Genomic DNA, 18,614 nt, shown 5'->3' with positions numbered 1-18,614 from the left:
TACCCTGGTGCTATGCCTATAAGACGAGTAATGACTTTTAGGTGGTCTTTGACATCCCATTGCATAGTACGTTCAGGACAGTGTTTCAATAAAGTTCAAAGTCAACTGGATGTCATCTTGGGAAATAAATCACAAAGTGTGCCTTAGTTCTGGAATTGGGGACAGAAGAGTTGTTTTTTGTTTTTTTTTTTTGTTTGTTTGTTTTGTTTTTTTGTTTTTAAAGATTTTCAGGCACTCACAATTGTTTACCTCTTACCCTTCTAAACAGTGTATTTATGGGAAACCTGGAGGGCCCCTCTTTACTTCTGCTGCCTACACAGCTGTGCTTCACCATTCCCAAAATCCAGATTTCTCTGATGAGGTAAGGCTTGGGCTCCCACTCCCTCTGCCTACAGCTCCTGGGTGAGTAGGTCAGGGAAACCTTATCTAGACCACATTTCACATTGAGGACAGTTATGATACTTCCCAAGACTGTTAAGTGACAGTGACTTCTGTGACACTGGCTGATGAGGATCCTGGTTTATGTTTCAAATTCTTCGGTTGAATACAAGTCTGGTGTTTAAAAACAGATGATTTTATTGTATTTTTTCCCAAGGGAGTCTAATTTCTTTCATTTATTTTATGCATGAGTTTAATGAAGAGTTTTATTAGAGAGCTTTGGCCATTGGTGGCAGCATATCGTGTTACAGCAGGAAGACTAGATGTTTTGAATCAACACTATTGCTCACACCTGTGTGAATATCATGAGGCTCAGTCCTCTCACCTCATGGTTAGAAATATGAATTGCCCTAGAAAACTCAACCCTCTTACTGTGCACTAAGGAAGCATGATCTCCTCCATAGCTTTGCATTAACTCCGCCATAGCCTTGAGAATAGGATATTGTCATCACCTCCTATTATATAGATGAGGATACTGCACCTCAGAGAAACTAATAACAGTCAGCATTCAAACCAAGCCATATAACTCCAGATAGAAGCTTCCTCCCTTCCTATAAGTCATTACAAACATCACTGAACTAGGAGTAAGCTAGTGGTATATTAGCTATGTTATAAACAGCCCAAGACAAGTTTCAGTGATTAAACCCGGCTTCTAACCATAAGGCAAAGATCAGAACTACTTTAAACAACTACGATTTTATATGAGTTCCTTGACCGTTGCTGTAACAAATACCACCCTGTAGTTGCCTAAAACAATACACGCCGTTTACAGCTCTGGTGGTCAAAGATTTGAATTGGCTGTCACATGACTAAATTAAAGGCATCACTGATGTAGTATAACTCCTGAAATTTCTAGAAGAAGATCTGTTTTCCTTACGTCTCGCAGTCTCTAAACATTACCTAGCACTTTGGTTTGTAACTCTGCCCTTGCTTACCTTTATAAGAACCATGCTGGGAACAGACATGTGGATGGACTATTCCCCTCACTTACATTAAGTCCTACATCCTATTCCTAGCACCACATACAACTGGGTGTAAAGATTACAGCCCATAGGAAGTAGGGGTAGGAAGATCATAAATTTAAAATAAATCTTTGATATCTAGAGACTTTGAAGCCAGCATGAGGCACATGGGATCCTTTATGAAAAGGGATGAAAGAAATAAAGAGAGAGAGAGAGAGAGACAGAGAGAGAGAGACAGAGAGACAGAGAGAGACAGAGACAGAAAGAAAGAAAGAAAGAAAGAAAGAAAGAAAGAAAGAAAGAAAGAAAGAAAGAAAGAAGGAAAGAAAAAGAAAAAGAGGGAGGAGGGGGATAGATGGGTGGAAAGGAAGAGAGAAAGAGAGATGGATGGATGGAAAGGAAGAGAGAAAGAAGGAAAGAAGGAAGAAAGTGGGTGAAGGAGAAAAAGAGATGATAGACAAAGATAAGACTCGCTGTAACCACATTGTACCCACTTGTGATATCTGGTATAATCCCATGGTCCCTACCTTACTTACACCTTTGAAGTCCCCTTTGCCTCCCATAGTCACATATTGATAGGTTCTGGATTTTTGAACACAGAGTCAACTTCAGGAGCCATTCTCTGTCTGCCGCCCCATGTAACCCACTTGTCATTTTCAAACTAATTAACAGAACTCCTTGGCCTCACCTTCTACCTCCATATCTACTTAATGCTCTTATTTTCCTTCCATCAATCCAGGCCAGAAGGTTAAAAAGAAGCTAAGGGAAAGAGCTACAGAATATCTACCAAACTGATTGACCTTTTGACAAAACACTTGTGAAAGATGCATTTTCAGTAGATAGAAAAATTTCATAAATTAGTGATCTCAGTGTCTCAATGCTGTTAAATCTGGCTTTTAATCTTTTTTTTCTTATATTTCCCAGAATCTCATAAAACCTATGAGCTTTCCACATGACATATAGATTATTAATCACTTAGTGGTCTCTGTAGCACAGATTTAATACTAAGGTTTTATTTTCTTGATTACAGGAAAAATGATTCCATTAACTTTTAAATGGATATAAATTATCCAGTTCAATGTTATAATAAAATGTAACTGCAGGATTTTTTAAGTGAAGGATTGTGAAGGTTAGTTTTATGTCAACTTGACACAAGCTAGAGTCTTTTTAGAAGAAAAACCCTTAACTGAAAAAATACCCTCAGCACATGTGCCTATGAGATAGCCTGTAGTACGTTACTTATTATTGCTGTTGTTGCTAAATGATGTGGGAGAACCAGATCACCATGGGCAGGACCTCCCCTGGGTACTGCAAGAAGGCAGTCTGAACAAGCCAGTAAACCAGACTACTCCATGGTTTCTGCTTCAGTTACTGCCTCCAGGGCTATGCCCAGCTTGAGCTCCTGCCTGTCTTCCTTTGATAATGGACAGTGATGTGGAAACATAAGCTTAAATAAGCCCGTTCCTCCCTAGTGTGTCTTTGGTTCTGATGTTTTTATCACAGCAATAGAAACCCTAAGATGGGGATGCTTTGGTTACTATTTGATAGTATTCTTAAGTAGAAGTTAGTTAAGAAATTTCCTAGTGTTCTACTTATTGTAATGTATTTTTTCAAAACGTATATTGGCTTTTGTAGCAACTTTAGTACACTGATATATCTCAGCTTATATGTGAATCAGGAATCTTTAAACTGTATCTTACACCAGAATTATCTGGAAGACCCACTGAAACTGAATACTCAGATTGGGGTACTCAACATGTCTGGATTAGGCCTGAGATTTAATGGTTCCAGGTGATACCAATGATACCATTGCAGGGACCACACTCTGTCATCTACAGTCCTAAGTCCTTTCTTAAACAGAATAAAAGTAACTAGCCAGATGCAAAAGACCTCTAATTCATAACCTATGGGTATTGGCGATAGCTCAACTTAACTGTCCTCAGAACGACTTGGTGAGTCATATAAAGCTAAGGGCAGGCTACTCTCTTTTAAGGCTGTTGTCTCATACTGATGTTAACCAAATTGTTTCGATCTCAATCCAAATGTGATGTCTTTCTTCGCAGGTGAAAATTGAGCTACCAACACAACTCCATGGAAAACACCATCTTTTGTTCTCTTTTTACCATATCACTTGTGACATCAATGCCAAAGCCAACGCCAAAAAGAAAGAGACTCTGGAGACATCAGGTACTTACAAGAAGTGACCTGAAATAGGTCAAGGTGACATGTGTTTAACTTGAGTTGGAGACCATTCTGAAAAGATGCAATTGATTGACTGCTAAATGAGTTAATGTTTAGAGTGACAGATGCATATTTTGTACTTCCTAGCATGGAGGTTTGAGTTCAAAAGTTTTCTCCCTGGTGTTTCTTTACAGTGGGATATGCTTGGCTTCCTCTGATGAAACATGATCAAATAGCTTCTCAGGAGTATAACATCCCGATAGCAACGACCTTGCCTCCTAATTATCTAAGCATTCAAGATCCTACAAGTGCAAAGGTATCAAGTATTGTATAATCTACAAGAAAAATATTTTAAAAATCAACCATGACAATGGCTAACTTTCTTCTCTGCTGTTTAAACAAACACGTTGGCATGTGCATTATACTTATGAAGTGAACATGTAATAAATGATACAACTCTTATGCTATGTATGGCTGCTAAAAATGAACCATTAAAAAATGGACTTCGTGGAAGTATATGATGTTCACCTCCAAACTCTCCAAATGAATCTGCACATTTCTCATCTCTAAACCACTGTAGCAATAATGACTCAGAACAGCAAAGTAACATAAACCAAATGACTTGATTTCTTTGTCTCAATTTGTCAGTGATGATGGCAAACTCTTTCTTGCAGCATGGTGGAAGTGACATTAAATGGGTAGATGGTGGCAAGCCGCTTTTCAAAGTGTCAACATTTGTTGTATCAACAGTGAACACTCAGGTGAGTACCATGTCCTACAATAGAGACATAGACTGTGATGTAAAAGCTGATGGTGACTCCTGCATTATAGGGAGAAGTGCGTCTTTTCATGAGTAGTCACATGGATAAGGGGCTGAACTTGCCAAGCAAGAGAATGAGAGTATACTCCCTAAATGACCTTAAGGTCACTTGTCCTGAAGCTTCCTGGTTCCTTGAACCTACAGGTAACACTAGGCTGTCCTGTCACCTGCCAAGATGGCATCTTGCTTGTGAAGTATCTCTTGAGATGTAAATAAACAGATGCATGTGGAAGTTGGTCACCTCGCCATGATGGACAGCCCGTAGCTGAAGTGACCTTGTCTGCCCTGTTTTTCTTCTGTCAAAAGGCCTAGCAGGGGCCTGACACACATTCGGGCTTTTAATAACTGATAACCAACTGGAAAAAAATACATTAAAACATATCTAAGAGGGAAATTACTGTCTCTAATTAAGAAAAGAACTACACCCAGGAAACAGAAGTGTGACACTCAAACACAGGAGAGGAATCTGTATCAGATGCCCACCTAGGATGTACAGCTAAAGAAACAGGACCAACATGTTCTCAACCTCAAATTATCTCTCACTTCATGACCGCATAACTCAGCTCAGAACTTGGAGAGATCCTAAGCAGATTTCAACAGATAAAGACCAAGATTTCTTGGGTTTTATGTCACAGTTTTGGTTCTGTCATATTAGGCCGATACAGATACACCAAGCCTAAAGCTATCTCTAGGCATCGCATAACATACTGTCCTGTGTGTAAACAGCACACTATCATGTGTGTCATGGAATACGGAAGAGAGATATATAAAGTTCTTGCAAAAATGGACTGGAAAAATAAGGGATATTGGAAAGAGAGGAAGAAAGAGAGATGAGGAGAGAAGGAAGAATAAGAGAATGGAAGAAAAAGAAAATTGAGCAAACAGCAGGCCAGGCAGAGAAGAAAGAAAGGAAGGAGGGAGGGAGGGAGGGAGGGGAAGAAAGGTGGGAGAAAAAGAGGGAGGGAGGGAGGGAAGGAAGGAAACAGGCAGACAGGGAGGGAGGGGAGCTGGGAGGGAGGGAGAAAGGGAATGAAGGAGAGAGGGAGAGAAGGAGGAAGCAGTGAATATGAAGCATGTGAGAGTGGGCGTCACCATCCAGAGTGCTTTAGTTCAGAGGGGGCCTTCGGATGACCCCTCTGTCTATGGAAGAAGAGGGCTCTATATCTGATTTCATGCGGTGACACTGATTGCAAGTGCTTGCCACTGGCACTGAGTTTGTGTGCCACCACAAATTAACATTCCTCTTGCCTTTACAGGACCCACATGTGAATGCATTTTTCCGTCAGTGCCAAAGAAGAGAGAAAGATATGTCTCAGTCACCTACGTCGAGTTTTGTCCGTGCCTGTAAGGTAAAAAACCGCGCAGATGCATTGGTTTTCCAGGATAAAAACCAGCAAAGAAACCCTGTTTCTCACTGAATAGCAAGCTAAGATGTGATGATTGTTCAGACCTTGCAAAGACCTTACAGTTCAGGGAGCAAATTATTTTCACTTCATAGTTTCTACGTGATTCTGTTCTATATAAAGAAAGAGAGGCAAAGGTCAGCTTTTTTATCCAAAACAGAAATGGTTGAAAATGAGTGTGTATTTACCATTAATTAAGCAGTGAAGCCTTTCAACATGACTTTCACCTTCCGCCACAGTGAAGCAGGGAAGCAAATGCCAGATGAAGGGGGGCTAAGGTGATCATGTGACTCTCCTAAAAACACCTGCAGACTGTGCTGGGCCATCTCTTCTGTTCATTCTGTGTTTCCTCCCATCCCTTCTCTGCAGAACTTGCTGAATGTGGACAAGATCCATTCCATCATGAGTTTCCTGCCTATCATCTTGAACCAGCTCTTCAAAATTCTAGTGCAGAACGAGGAAGATGAAATCACTGGGACCGTCACCAGGTATCCATAGCAACACTAGGGGGTGGGGACAGAGCAGGCAGCCTTTGGTCTCCTGGAACCCTGATGCCATGGTTCCAAATAGATAACCACATGTGTGTATGTTTCATGTGAGCATAATTTGCAGATTTAAGCATTTCTCACACACTAATCTTTATTTTCTGGTCCCCATCTATTATCATTAGTGGAGTGCTAGATGTTTTTCTTTTGTATTTTTAAATATTTTTATTTGAGATAACTGTAGATTCGCAAGCCATTGAAAGGAATAATATGGAGAGAATAAGTGTCCTTGTTACTTACTGTCCTCCATTGGCAACACACAATCTCTCTCTCTCTCTCTCTCTCTCTCTCTCTCTCTCTCTCTCTCTCTCTCTCTCTGTCTGTCTGTCTGTCTCTGTCTGTCTGTCTCTCTCTCACACCCCTATCTGTGTATATACAAAATTATACAATGTGTAATCACTTGGCATTGGCTTTTTTATTTATCACAAAAGAAAATTCAGGCTGTCCCTCTGGGACTAGGCCTTCTCCTTTCATGGCTGAGAAGTGTCCTATATGGATTGTAGCACAGTATGTTTAAGGATTCATTTGTTGAAAGACATCTGAACTTCTCCATATGGGAACTATACTGAATAAAGTTACGAAAAACATCCATATATAATTCTATATGAACATAGCCCTAATAATTTACATTGGACATGAATCCCATGCCATGGCTGTACAACTCATTACCTGAGGCTGCTAAAATATTTACCAGAATAGTTGTATCATTTTATAGTCCCACAAAGCTTATAATTGCATAATTTTTTTCTTTGGTGTTAAATTTGGCCACACCATACTTTTCTAACATCACTCCTAAGTCTAGTCATGAACTGAGAATTTTGCATTTATATTGTTTTAAATTAATAATTTAATCCTTTATGTGTTTGTTTTTAAAATGACCTTAGCATTATGGGGGGAAAAATCAAAGCTAGTGTTGAATTGTTGACTTTATCTTCCCTGTTAATATATGTAAGTATGTATGTATGTATGTATGTATGTATATATGTATGTATGTAGATAGATAGATATGCATGTTTGTATGCATATCTCTGTGTGTGTTTGTGTGTGTGTGTGTGTGTGTGTGTGTGTGTGTGTGTGTGTGTGTGTGTGTGTGTGTACAATGAAGGCTTTTAGCCTTATTTTTTAAACAAAACCTCTGAAGTTCTGAGAAATTAAAAAATCACTATCAGTTCCACAAACCTCCAGTTCCAAACCCAGATTAAAAATCCCAAATTGTAGCATCAACTAAAATCCCTCTCAGCTGAGTGGGTATGTCGATGTTGACAAGATTTTAAGCATTGCAGCTTCTAGATCTGCTGTAATTTCTGAGACTCCCACCCAAAGCTCTCCAACCATGCAGCAACTGTTCATGTTCACATGAGAAAGTATCAGTGTGCCACCGCTACATGAAAGTCCAGCCCAGCCATGAGAGAGAGATTCCGCTTAACCTAGTCTTTCTTTCCAAAAACACTTCTGCTTTAAATGGTTGGAAGAGGAGCCATTTAAAATGGAATATGATCATTAATCAGAGCCTAATTGGGTACTTAAAAATGATCTCTGTTCCAGGAAGACAGTGTCAGCAAGTGCAGAGACCACAAGTGGTACATTCAGCTCAGACAAAATGTCTCCCGACATTGCATGTTAAGACCTTAGTCCTGGGAATGTTTCTGGCTGGAAATGGCTCCCAGGTGATAGAAAAACAGCAAGTGGCCTCTACTTGGGAGTGAGAAAGGAATGAGAAGAGTGTGAATTGACTCATTCGTTCATTCATCCATCCACTCACTCATTCATGAAATACCCCATTTCCAAGCATTCTACTGTTAAGATAAAGTGCTGTCTGCATACCTTCAGCCAGGTCACTGAACATCCATGCTTTTCCAGGGTTCTGGCTGACATCGTGGCCAAATGTCATGAAGAGCAGCTAGATCATTCTGTCCAGTCATACATAAAGGTAAGGACCATTAGGTCCCTATTCAGATCCCCTGCGCTGTGTGGCTTGTCTCGTTTCCTATCTACACTAAGTGGGATGTTCTCACTCTGACGTTTAATGGTGCCCACCACGGTCAGAGCACAAGTTTGCTTTAGTAGAATTTCCTTTCTTTGAATTGATGGGCTAGCTGTATTATTTACATATAAAACTGCTATGTGTGTGTGTATGTAACTGAGTATTGATGTGGGAATGGTAGAAAGAAAAGAACAGAGGAGAAAGCTAAAATAGTGCTCCTTTGAAGATGACATTAGAAATATATGAAATTTCTGAGCTAATTAAGAAAGACTTTTGTGGGCTTGTTGAATGCTCTGTTTCTTCTGTGATGCTTTCTTAGCTCTTTTTATTGTTTTTCTCAGGCATTATCATTTTCCCAGTTACTGTATATTTGTACCTGCTTCTGGTATGTTGAGTCCTTTATCTTCTGTCATGAGCCATTTGCCCATCTCATTGGTGTGCATTGCTTCCTTGGTGTCCCTTGTCAAGTGTCCCCTTGGAGGTGTTCTCTTCTCATTTTCAGTTGACTGGGAATTGGTGCCAGTGAACTTGGGATGATGTTTGCACACTGATAGCTCTGTTCCAAACATCCTTCCACTGAATGCACAGAAGCAGCCCAATCCAGAAGAAAAGACAAGCATCCTAAATTACATTATACAATCTATAAAACTTACAGTCCTATCTTGTCCACACACACCAGGTCTTTGGAGTTGTTGATTTTGAAAGGAAATACATTCAAGTCATATATGGTGATAAGCATAGACTTGTGCATTCTAAATGTCTAGAAATGCAACTGGAATGGGCCCTTTGCACTCAAAACTTCTTTTTAACAATAACTAGGATGGTAGAAATGTTGCTACAAAAAAGTAGCTAGAAATCTTGTTCTGGAATGAGCCACTCTGACATGCCACCAGCATGTCTTCCCCAAGTACCAAGCCATGAGTGTGTGTCCCTCATTAAAATAGCCTAATTGCTAGAAATATTCACTTCACAACAACATCCCTGCTATATAATTTTACCTTCTAGAACCTTGACTTCAACTGCTAAAAGCTAATGCCACCTACAAAATACCCTATAGTTTACTCTCTGTTTAAGAGAGGGGCATCACTTACTTTGCTGATGGATTGATGTGTGCATGCATGTATTTGCCAGTAGAATTATCTGGGCAGAGTTTATCTTCTCAATTCTTACCCCAGTTTTTTATTTCAATCCACACACAGACCATACAGAATAAAATGATTCCTTGAATCATTGCACCTCATTCCGGCAACTCTATTTCAAGTGTAGTATCAATGTCTCATTCAAAGGGAGTTGTTTAGAAATGTGTTAAGGACTCGAGCTGTTGTGGTAATGTCTGACATCACCAAGGCCAGACACCTGTAAGAACCTCAAGTACTTGGACTCTAACTCTGTGGTCCTCTTGGAACTGTATCTTGGAATGGGCTTCAATCCCAACCAAGAAAACATGATATCTTGGCAGGATTGTCTCAATCTGCAATACAAAAGAGGGGTGGTTTATCTCTTTTGTTCCAAAGTAGTTCAACTCCAGAAATAGTCATACACAAAATGCCAGTTGGATGATTCCTGAGGATGTTTTAGACTTTATCTTCAAATAAACAAATACTTCCTAAGAAGTACAGCTACTCCAGAAACATCCCTAAACTAAGAGATGAGAGACTTGAGTTTAAGCAGTGACATGTCCTCACAAGTGAGCTACAAAAAGACGTGGCAAGAAATCTCAGGAAGTAGCTAGAAATCCGGAGCCTCAGTTTTCTCCTCTGATATAGGAGAGGAGACAGATCAGATGAGGATCTAGCTTGCAGTTCTATGATCAGACCCCCACTGAGTTAAGTGGTTAACAGCCTGACCTTCAGCTCAGAGTCTGAATTTATTCTTACCATAGAAATGGAGAGATATTAAACATATATAGGTATAAAGTCCCACCCCTAGGAATATTGTTTTAAAAAGAAGAAACAAACCTGATGGGCTGATTTCAAGGCATGCTTGTACAGCCTTGAGTAGTATGATAGTTGTTGTCATTTATATTTATTCCCAAGTAAACAAAACACCATTTCAAGTTCGGTGGCACTAAGTGCTGCTAACTCACTCCATTCACAGTATCAAACTGCACACATACACCTTGTCCTTGTCAAAGATGTGCGTCTACGTCAATCTAATTAAATGCTGCACTTCACAAGGGTTTGTAGCACTGTTGATTCTGAGAATCAAGTTTACAGTGTAAGAATATTCCAGCACCAGTTGCAATGAATTACCCTTCAGGCTAAATAACTCCATTGGGTTAGACAGTTGGGAGTGAGTTTTTGCACATATGAAACCCAATGCTTAAGGGAAATTAATCACCTTAGTTGTAGCTGGCTTTAGGAGTCTATTGGCTTTTTGTCTCTCCTTTGAGCAGAGCATCAAACCCAGGCCATAAGATGGTGCTAATGGGCTTGAAAGTCACAAGAAAAGGTTAGAGATCCAAAGTCTACCTTCCCTCTCAATTGTAATCTATTTTAAATTGTAAATATCATGAAGGCAATACCTTTTCTTGAGGCAAACCCAACTCCTAAAGAAACTACTGTGATTCAGTATGAAGCATTTTATGTCTCCAAAATGTGTTTGTTGATATATGTGTGTTCTTAAAATATATGAAGATATAAAGAAAAGTATCACCAATATGATCCTTGGAGAGAAGGCAAGAAAAGTAAGCAGCATTTGTTATCTTGCTGATGGCTGATGTTTATCAACCTCTTCAAAGCTGTGTCTAGAACAGGATGGTAGAACCTGGGCTTATGGGGGACTCACCTCCTCATCTCTGGAAAGCTCTTGCTTCCCCACTTGGCTATTTGAGTGGGTGCTCTACCCTTTCAGGATGAAGAGTTGCTACCATGCCACCCGTTGCCAGTGGAAGGAAAGAGAAGGGGAAAGTGTCCTAAGTAGGTGGGTCCAAGCCTCCCATGATTCTTTGAACCTGCTCAGTGGCTCTCTGGCCCTTTCTCTTGGTTTCTATGAAAAGAGTGCCAAAAAGAGCTTAGGTGAACAAGGCCCTATTTCTAATAAAGACCCCAAATAGAAGCAAGTGTGTCCTTTCTTATATCATCAGGCCTCCATTGACTCCATTACAAAAGCAGACACAAGCAACTACTTATGAGAAATGAGTTATTTCATAGGATAATCTTTGGAACTTTTTACAGGAAATTAACCTCTTTCACCTTTTTGGGTTTTTTTTTTTTTTTTTTTTTTTTTTTTTTTTTTTAGTTTGTATTCAAGACTAGGTCCTACAAAGAGAGAACAATACATGAGGAACTGGCTAAAAATCTGAGTGATCTTTTGAAGTCAAATGATTCAACAATAGTCAAACATGTTCTAAAGGTAATTATCTTCATAATAGTGGATAACTTTACGACCAATGGGTGCAGAATTCTTTATCAGAGGTGATAGGACTCTCTGATTTCCACAAGTCATTTTCCTCCTAGTTTCTGACATAGGTTTTATATAGAAGCTCAATTATATCAAATTATTGAGTGAAGGGGGAGTTCTATATCAAGAGAACAGAGAGAAGTAGGTTTAGCAGCTAAGTTAAGTGCTTTGATCTAAAGGCAGAATGAGTTACTCTTTAAAATTATCTAAAACATTCACAAATAGTAAGTATAGCACAAAGCTTGGGCAGCTAATTAGAGTAGAAACAGTACTTAGGAAAGGAGGAAAGGATTGTGATGATACTCTTTATTGTCAATATGTTTATTAGTATGAGTGAGTAAAAGCCAGGTTTTTTTGGTTTCTTTTTTGGTTTTTTTTTTTTTTTTTTGTTTGTTTGTTTTTTTGTTTTTTTGGTCTCAAATTGGAACATGTGTTGGGGATATGAAGAAAAGACCATGGATAAAAACTATAAAACAATGTTATGGAACCCCAAAATTAGACACAAGCTTCTTGTCTCTTGTAATTGAAAGCTCATCTGATTTGATCCAAGTGATTATCAAACATCTAGAAAGGCTATCTGACATCATAAGCCATTAACAGAAATCTAATTCTGAGAGACCAAGCTGTTTATGTCTTAAACATCCTTTGAGTATTGTCATGTATTTATTTAATAGATGTCAGACACCCACCTTAAAGCAGTCAGGCTTGGGGGCACTTGAGATGCATTAGAGCAACAACTAGAATCTCATGCCCTTGGGAGTTTACATTATATTGGGGGATCATTGAAATAATTTAAAACACACACACACACACACAACATATAGTTATAAATATGCAAAAGAATGAGAAAATAAAGCACAGAGCTGTAGGTAAGAGGAATGAGCATGCTAAGAACAAGAAGTGAGACTTGCACCTCTATTAGGGTAGGCAGGTGATAAGACGAGGATGGGGCACTTGAGAAGAAAGCATGAGGGAGGTCAGGGAACTGCCCACCAAGATGACTTTAGAGTAGAACATTTCAGGTACGGGAAAGCCCTTTACTATTCAATGAGGTTGTAGCACAGCTCAGGGTCTGGGACAACAAGTGTAGACAAGGATGGAAGGGGTTTAAATAAAGCCAGAGATACCACAAGCAGCCTGGGATGCCTGTGGATCACCATGAAACTGGAGAACATTTGTTGGATGCAGAAACAAATGGCAAAACATTTATCAGAATGACGAAAAGTGCAGTTTGGGATGAGATGGGCAAGGGAGATGGTTTCTGTATGACTTGGGTTCTTTAATGAAGTGGCCCCTTCATTAAGCCACATCTACTTCTTCACAAGAAACATTACCCTTGTCTACTTCACCTAGGCCAGACCCTCAGAATTTAAGGTGATGTTCCGCAGTGGGTACCAGAGCACCGCACCAGCCTAAAACTGGATATAGTTCAAATGCCCTCTGGTAGCAGAGCAAACAGGTTCATACTCGTTGTATATGTGATGTGCTGATGAGATGTGACTCCAAGCTAATGACTCTCCATAAATGGGACTCTACACATAGTGTGTTGAACTTCAAAGGAAGTCTCAGGAGGCAAGCCTAAGTAAGAATAGCAATTTTTATGTGAAGTTCAATGATTTGAAAATAAAATACTTGATTGTATAAGTATTGGTGGGAAGATGATTAGGACAAAATAAGAGAAGCTGATGATGAGCCTACCATGAAAACTTCATTTTAGTTTTGTTAACTTAAGTGAAACAGAGTGTCTCACGAATCACTTTTTCATGAACAGATGCTCAGGAAGTCATCTCAAGTAAATTGTTGACTTTTTAACCATAATTTTTATATTATTATAAAATTGAAGTATATGACATGAACTATCACTATTATAACTCTGATAAAGGTTAAGGTAACAGGAAATGTGTTACTTCCCTGGTCCATTTAACTTATCCATTTACTTTAAGATTGAAAAAACTGCATAGCAGCATTCTATTGTAAAGATCATAATTACCATTATTTACCATAAATTAATAAACTCTTCATTGTCTTTTCTCCCCTGTAGCATTCTTGGTTCTTCTTTGCCGTTATTCTAAAATCAATGGCACAGCACTTGACTGACACAAATAAAATCCAGGTAAGATCATAGGAAATATAGCAATGTGATATCATCCAACAATTACAATAATAAGTGTGTTCTCATTAGTTCCACTTTTATTGGCTATGTAAAACTGTCACAATTTATGCCAATTGCTTTTTAAGTGCAAGAAATAATCATGTATGTTAATACAGGCCCATTCAGAAGCAGATACCAAGACAAGAATGAAAAAAAAATGCATAGATCTATGGAGAAAATTTAATATAAAGGACAAAGGGGACTGGAAATACAAGGAAGGCAGGTCTGATACCTATGAGAGAAAACAGAGAGGGAGGAAGAGTTGGTTAAAATGAGCCTGGCAGTGGAGAAGCTTTCAGCCTGGCCAGTGAGTCATCTGAAAGCAAAAGAACATTCATTGGAGGCATTGTACTCTGCACAGGTCCTGCTGGCAAGCCTCAGTCACCAAAGGGAAGCAGCTTGGGAGACTGGTTTTTAGCCATGAGTGACTGACTGGGTCTTGGATATGGCAGCTTGTTACATGTTTGCCACAGTGAAAGAATAGTCTGGGCTTCTGCATCCACAGTTCTCATATCACGCTCTACATAGCATGAATCTGTTCCACCACAGCCCCCAGAGGCCTGTCAGAAAATGAGGGTTGGTGGGAATAACTCCAGCTCCTGCCACAGCAGTTGGTCTCCTCAGAAGCCTGCCTACCTGAGCTCACCATCCCGTTGCTCTATAATCTAGTCTGCTCTTCCTAGCTCACAGCAGGGAAGGTCTTGGTGACCCACCAGAGAATGTGACCCAGACCCTCCTTCCAGGGTTGTCTGAATCTCTGATAACCTGACTTTACTGCAGCCAGGCCTGCTGTGAGTCATCACTGACAATTGCAATCAGATAACAAGGACCCAACCATGAGCACCCAAGATAATAGCATGTGTTCTCATACACCTCCCATTTAGATACATCTAGGAAGGCGCTCTAAGACTCTCCCCTGCCCACCAGCATACACAGGACACAGACAGACAGACAGACAGACAGGCAGGCACACACACACACACACACACACACACACACACACACACCATTCATCTATATGTTACCAGAACTTTAGTCAAGGATCTTCAGTGTCTGTAAGTATGCACTCTTCATAGGTTACACATGATAGTGATTTTGTTTTCTAGGTAGGAATGCTGTGTCGATCCTCTGTCCAGTGATGCTTCAAGTGTGTGACTGCCGCCCTCTCTCCAGCATACATAGCCTTAGTAAATGTCCATAAGGCCTCCTAGAGAAAAATTGATAGAATTGTTGCTGCATTACTTAGGACAGTTTTTGGAAGCTCTCCTCTAATGTAGCTTTCCCTTAAATTCATATATACTATATGTAGATGTTAACTCTGGTCAGAAATGAGATTGTTTCTACTTAATGTACTAGACCCCTTCATTTTCCATTTGTCTGGCCCTAACTTTTTTGTGTGTATCAGTTACCACCATAGTTCAGCTCCTAAATATTTCATACATCATTATTCAACACTTTGGGTCCCTCTGAATCAAGCTTCCTTTGGATATACCTCTAACTTTAGCATTAATCACAACACTCTAGTCAAGCACATCACATGACCTCAGTTACAGAGTGACACATTATCCTCATGGCTATTAAGAGACAGCCATATGACTGTTTCTGCTACTGCCAGGCACAAGACACCATGGAACACTACAGTGATGGTAGTACCTTGTTGGTGGCTTAGAGTCACCCTAAGAATTTCATAAAGTCATTGTTTTTAATAGCTGAATAGTACTCCATTTTATAAATATACCACATTTTCTGTATCCATTCCTCTGCTGAAGGACATATGGGTTCTTTCCAGCTCCTGGCTATTATAAATAAGGCTGCTATTAACATAGTAGAGCATGTGTCCCTGTTGTAAGTTAGAGTCCAGGAGTGGTATAGATGGGTCCTCAGGTAGTACTATGTCCAGCTTTCTGAGGAACCACTAGACTGATTTCCAGAGTGCTTATACCAGCTTGCAATCCCACCAACAATGAAGGAGTGTTCGTCCTCGCTAGCATCTAATGTCACCTAAGGTTGTGATCTTAGCCAATTTGACTGAAATGAGGTAGAATCTCAGGGTTGTTTTGATTTGAATTTCTCTAATGACTAAGGATGTTGAACATTTCTTTAGGTGCTTCTCAGCTATTTTATATTCCTCAGTTGAGAATTCTTTGTTTAGGTCTGTCTCCCATTTTTAATAGAGTTGTTTGATTCTCTGAAGTCTAACCTCTTGAATTCTTAATATATATTGAATATTAGCCCTCTATCAGATGTAAGATTAGTAAAGATTTTTTCCCCAATCTTTTGGTTGCTATTTTGTCCTAATGACAGTGTCCTTTGCCTTTCATAAGCTTTGTAATTTTATGAGGTCCTATTTGTTGATTCTTGATCTTAGAGCATAAGCCATTGATGTTCTATTCAGGAATGTTTCCCTAGTGCCAATGTGTTCAAGGCTCTTCCCACTTTCTCTTCTATTACTTTGATGTATCTGGTTTTATATAGAGGTCTTTGATCTACTTGTACTTGAGTTTTGTACAAGGAGATAAGAATAGACCAATTTGCATTCTTCTGTATGCTGACTCTCAGTTGAACCAGCACCATTTGTTGAAAAAATCTGGATGAAATAGACAATATGCTAGACAGGTATACCAAGTACCAAAGTTAAATCAGGATCAGATTATCAATCTAAACACTCCCATAACCCCTAAAGAAATAGAAGCAGTCGTTAAAAAGTCTCCCAACCAAAAAAAGCCCAAGACCAGATGGGTTTAGTGCAAAATTCTATCAGACCTTCATAGAAGACCTAATAACAACACTCTCCAAACTATTCTACAAAAGAGAAACAGAAGGAACACCACCCAATTCCTTCTATGAAGTCATAATTATGCTTATACCTAAACCACACAAAGACCCCACAAAGAAAGAAATGTCAGACCAATTCTTCTTATGAATATCAATGCAAAAATACTCAATATAATTCTTGCAAACAAAATCCAAGAGCACGTCAAAAGGATCATCAATTACAATCATGTAGGCTTCCTCCCAGGAAGGCAGGGATGGTTTAGTGTACAGAAATCCATCAATGTAATCCACTATAGAAACAAACTCAAAGAAAAAAAAACACATGACTATCTCATTAGATGTTGGTAAAGCATTTGACAAAATTCAAAACCCCTTCATGTTAAAACTCTTGAAAAGATCAGGAATTCAAGGCCCATACCTAAACATAGTAAAAGCAATATACAGCCAACTAATAGCCAATATCAAACTAAATGGAGAGAAACTTGAAGCAATACCACTAAAATCAGGGACTAGACAAGGATGCTCACTCTCTCCATACCTATTAATATAGTACTTGAAGTCCTAGCCAGAACAATTAAGCAACAAAAGGAGGTGAAAGGGATACAAATTGGAAAGGAAGAAGTCAAAATATCACTATTTGCAGATGATATGATAATACACTAGAGTGACCCCAAAAAATTCCACCAGAGAACTTTTACAGCTGATAAACAACTTCAGAAAAGTGGTTGAATATAAAATTAACTCAAATAAATCAGTAGCCTTTCTCTATACAAAGAATAAATAGGCTATGAAAGAAAATCTTCACAATAGTCACAAATAATATAAAATACCTTGGTATGACTCTAACCAAGAAAGTGAAAGAAATGTATGACAAGAACTTCAAGTCTCTGAAAAAAGAAATCAAAGAAGATTTCAGAATATTGAAAGATCTCCCAGGCTCATGGATTGGCAGGGTTAATATAGTAAAATAGGCTTTCTTGCCAAAAGCAATCTACAAATTCAATGCAATCCCCATCAAAATTTAACTCAATTATTTATAGTGTTAGAAAGAGCAACTTGCAAGATCATTTGGAATAACAAAAAAAAAGTATAGCAAAAACTATTCTCAATAATAAAAGAACTTCTGGGAAAACCACAATCACTGACCTCAAGCTGTATTACAGAGAAATAGTGATAAAAACTGTACAGTATTGGTTCAGAGATAGGAAGTTAGATCAATGGAATAGAATTGAAAATCCACAAATAAATCCACACACCTATGGTCACTTGATCTTTGACAAAGGGGCTAAAACCATCTAGTGGGAAAGAGATAGCATTTTCTATTTTCCAACTTTTAAAGTTAAGAAAAAAAGCCTCCTGCCCAAAGGAAGCAGAAAATCTAACATGAAGACAAGAATTCCTGACTCTGAATTCTCAGAATTCTACTGTGCTGGGATCAGAAATGTTCTCCGTGTTGTAATCCCTGCTTTGTCCCTGAAGTATGGGGTAGTAAAACTAACATTTGATACTAGATGCACTGGACTAAAATCTGCTGAAGTTTTAATGGATATGTATATTCTCATTTAGATAGGTCCCAGAACAGGCTAAACACAAACCGCCATCACAGCCCCACAATGCCTAGCAGTTTGTCTTTACTGACCCCAACTTGCCTCTTTGTTACCTAAATCAACAGCAGCCCTCACACTTATTCCAGCACCTTCTATTTTTCTTACTAGTCACCATAGGAAGTGTTGTCATCATTTGACACAAAAGCATTCGTAGTAAAATTCTCCCAAGTGTTTGGGTACTTTCTTTTCTTTTTTCTCTCTTTTAATTATGAAGTGAGTGGCTGTCTACACTTAAGAAATTTTAGTCATGAATTTCAGGAGCAAGTGTGGGGAATCTAAGAGTCAGGAGTAATCTAAATGCTCCTGTAATTTGGTCTACTGAATGCTGTGATGTAGCTTCATAGA

General features: G+C 39.0%; 1 protein-coding gene across 5 annotated transcripts in view; it reads left to right on the top strand.

Annotated features, from left to right (window-relative positions):
• The window catches only part of DOCK10 (dedicator of cytokinesis 10), a gene marked incomplete at both ends in the record, with an annotated part of 250,532 nt that overhangs the window by 172,385 nt on the left and 59,533 nt on the right, over positions 1–18,614 (top strand). For all 5 annotated transcript variants that reach the window (XM_080932737.1, XM_080932735.1, XM_080932736.1 and 2 more), the window contains 9 exons: positions 269–361; positions 3,464–3,587; positions 3,776–3,897; positions 4,256–4,342; positions 5,658–5,750; positions 6,174–6,292; positions 8,210–8,279; positions 11,574–11,687; positions 13,777–13,848. In XM_080932737.1, coding sequence (XP_080788863.1) covers positions 269–361; positions 3,464–3,587; positions 3,776–3,897; positions 4,256–4,342; positions 5,658–5,750; positions 6,174–6,292; positions 8,210–8,279; positions 11,574–11,687; positions 13,777–13,848 — 894 coding nt within the window. The remainder of the gene's footprint in view (positions 1–268; positions 362–3,463; positions 3,588–3,775; positions 3,898–4,255; positions 4,343–5,657; positions 5,751–6,173; positions 6,293–8,209; positions 8,280–11,573; positions 11,688–13,776; positions 13,849–18,614) is intronic.

The sequence above is a fragment of the Micromys minutus genome (genome assembly GCF_963924665.1).
Source record: "Micromys minutus genome assembly, chromosome: 19".
Classification (NCBI taxonomy): Eukaryota; Metazoa; Chordata; class Mammalia; order Rodentia; family Muridae; genus Micromys; species Micromys minutus.
The sequence above is the reverse complement of the archived record's forward strand: the minus strand, read 5'-3'. Positions and strand labels throughout refer to the sequence as shown.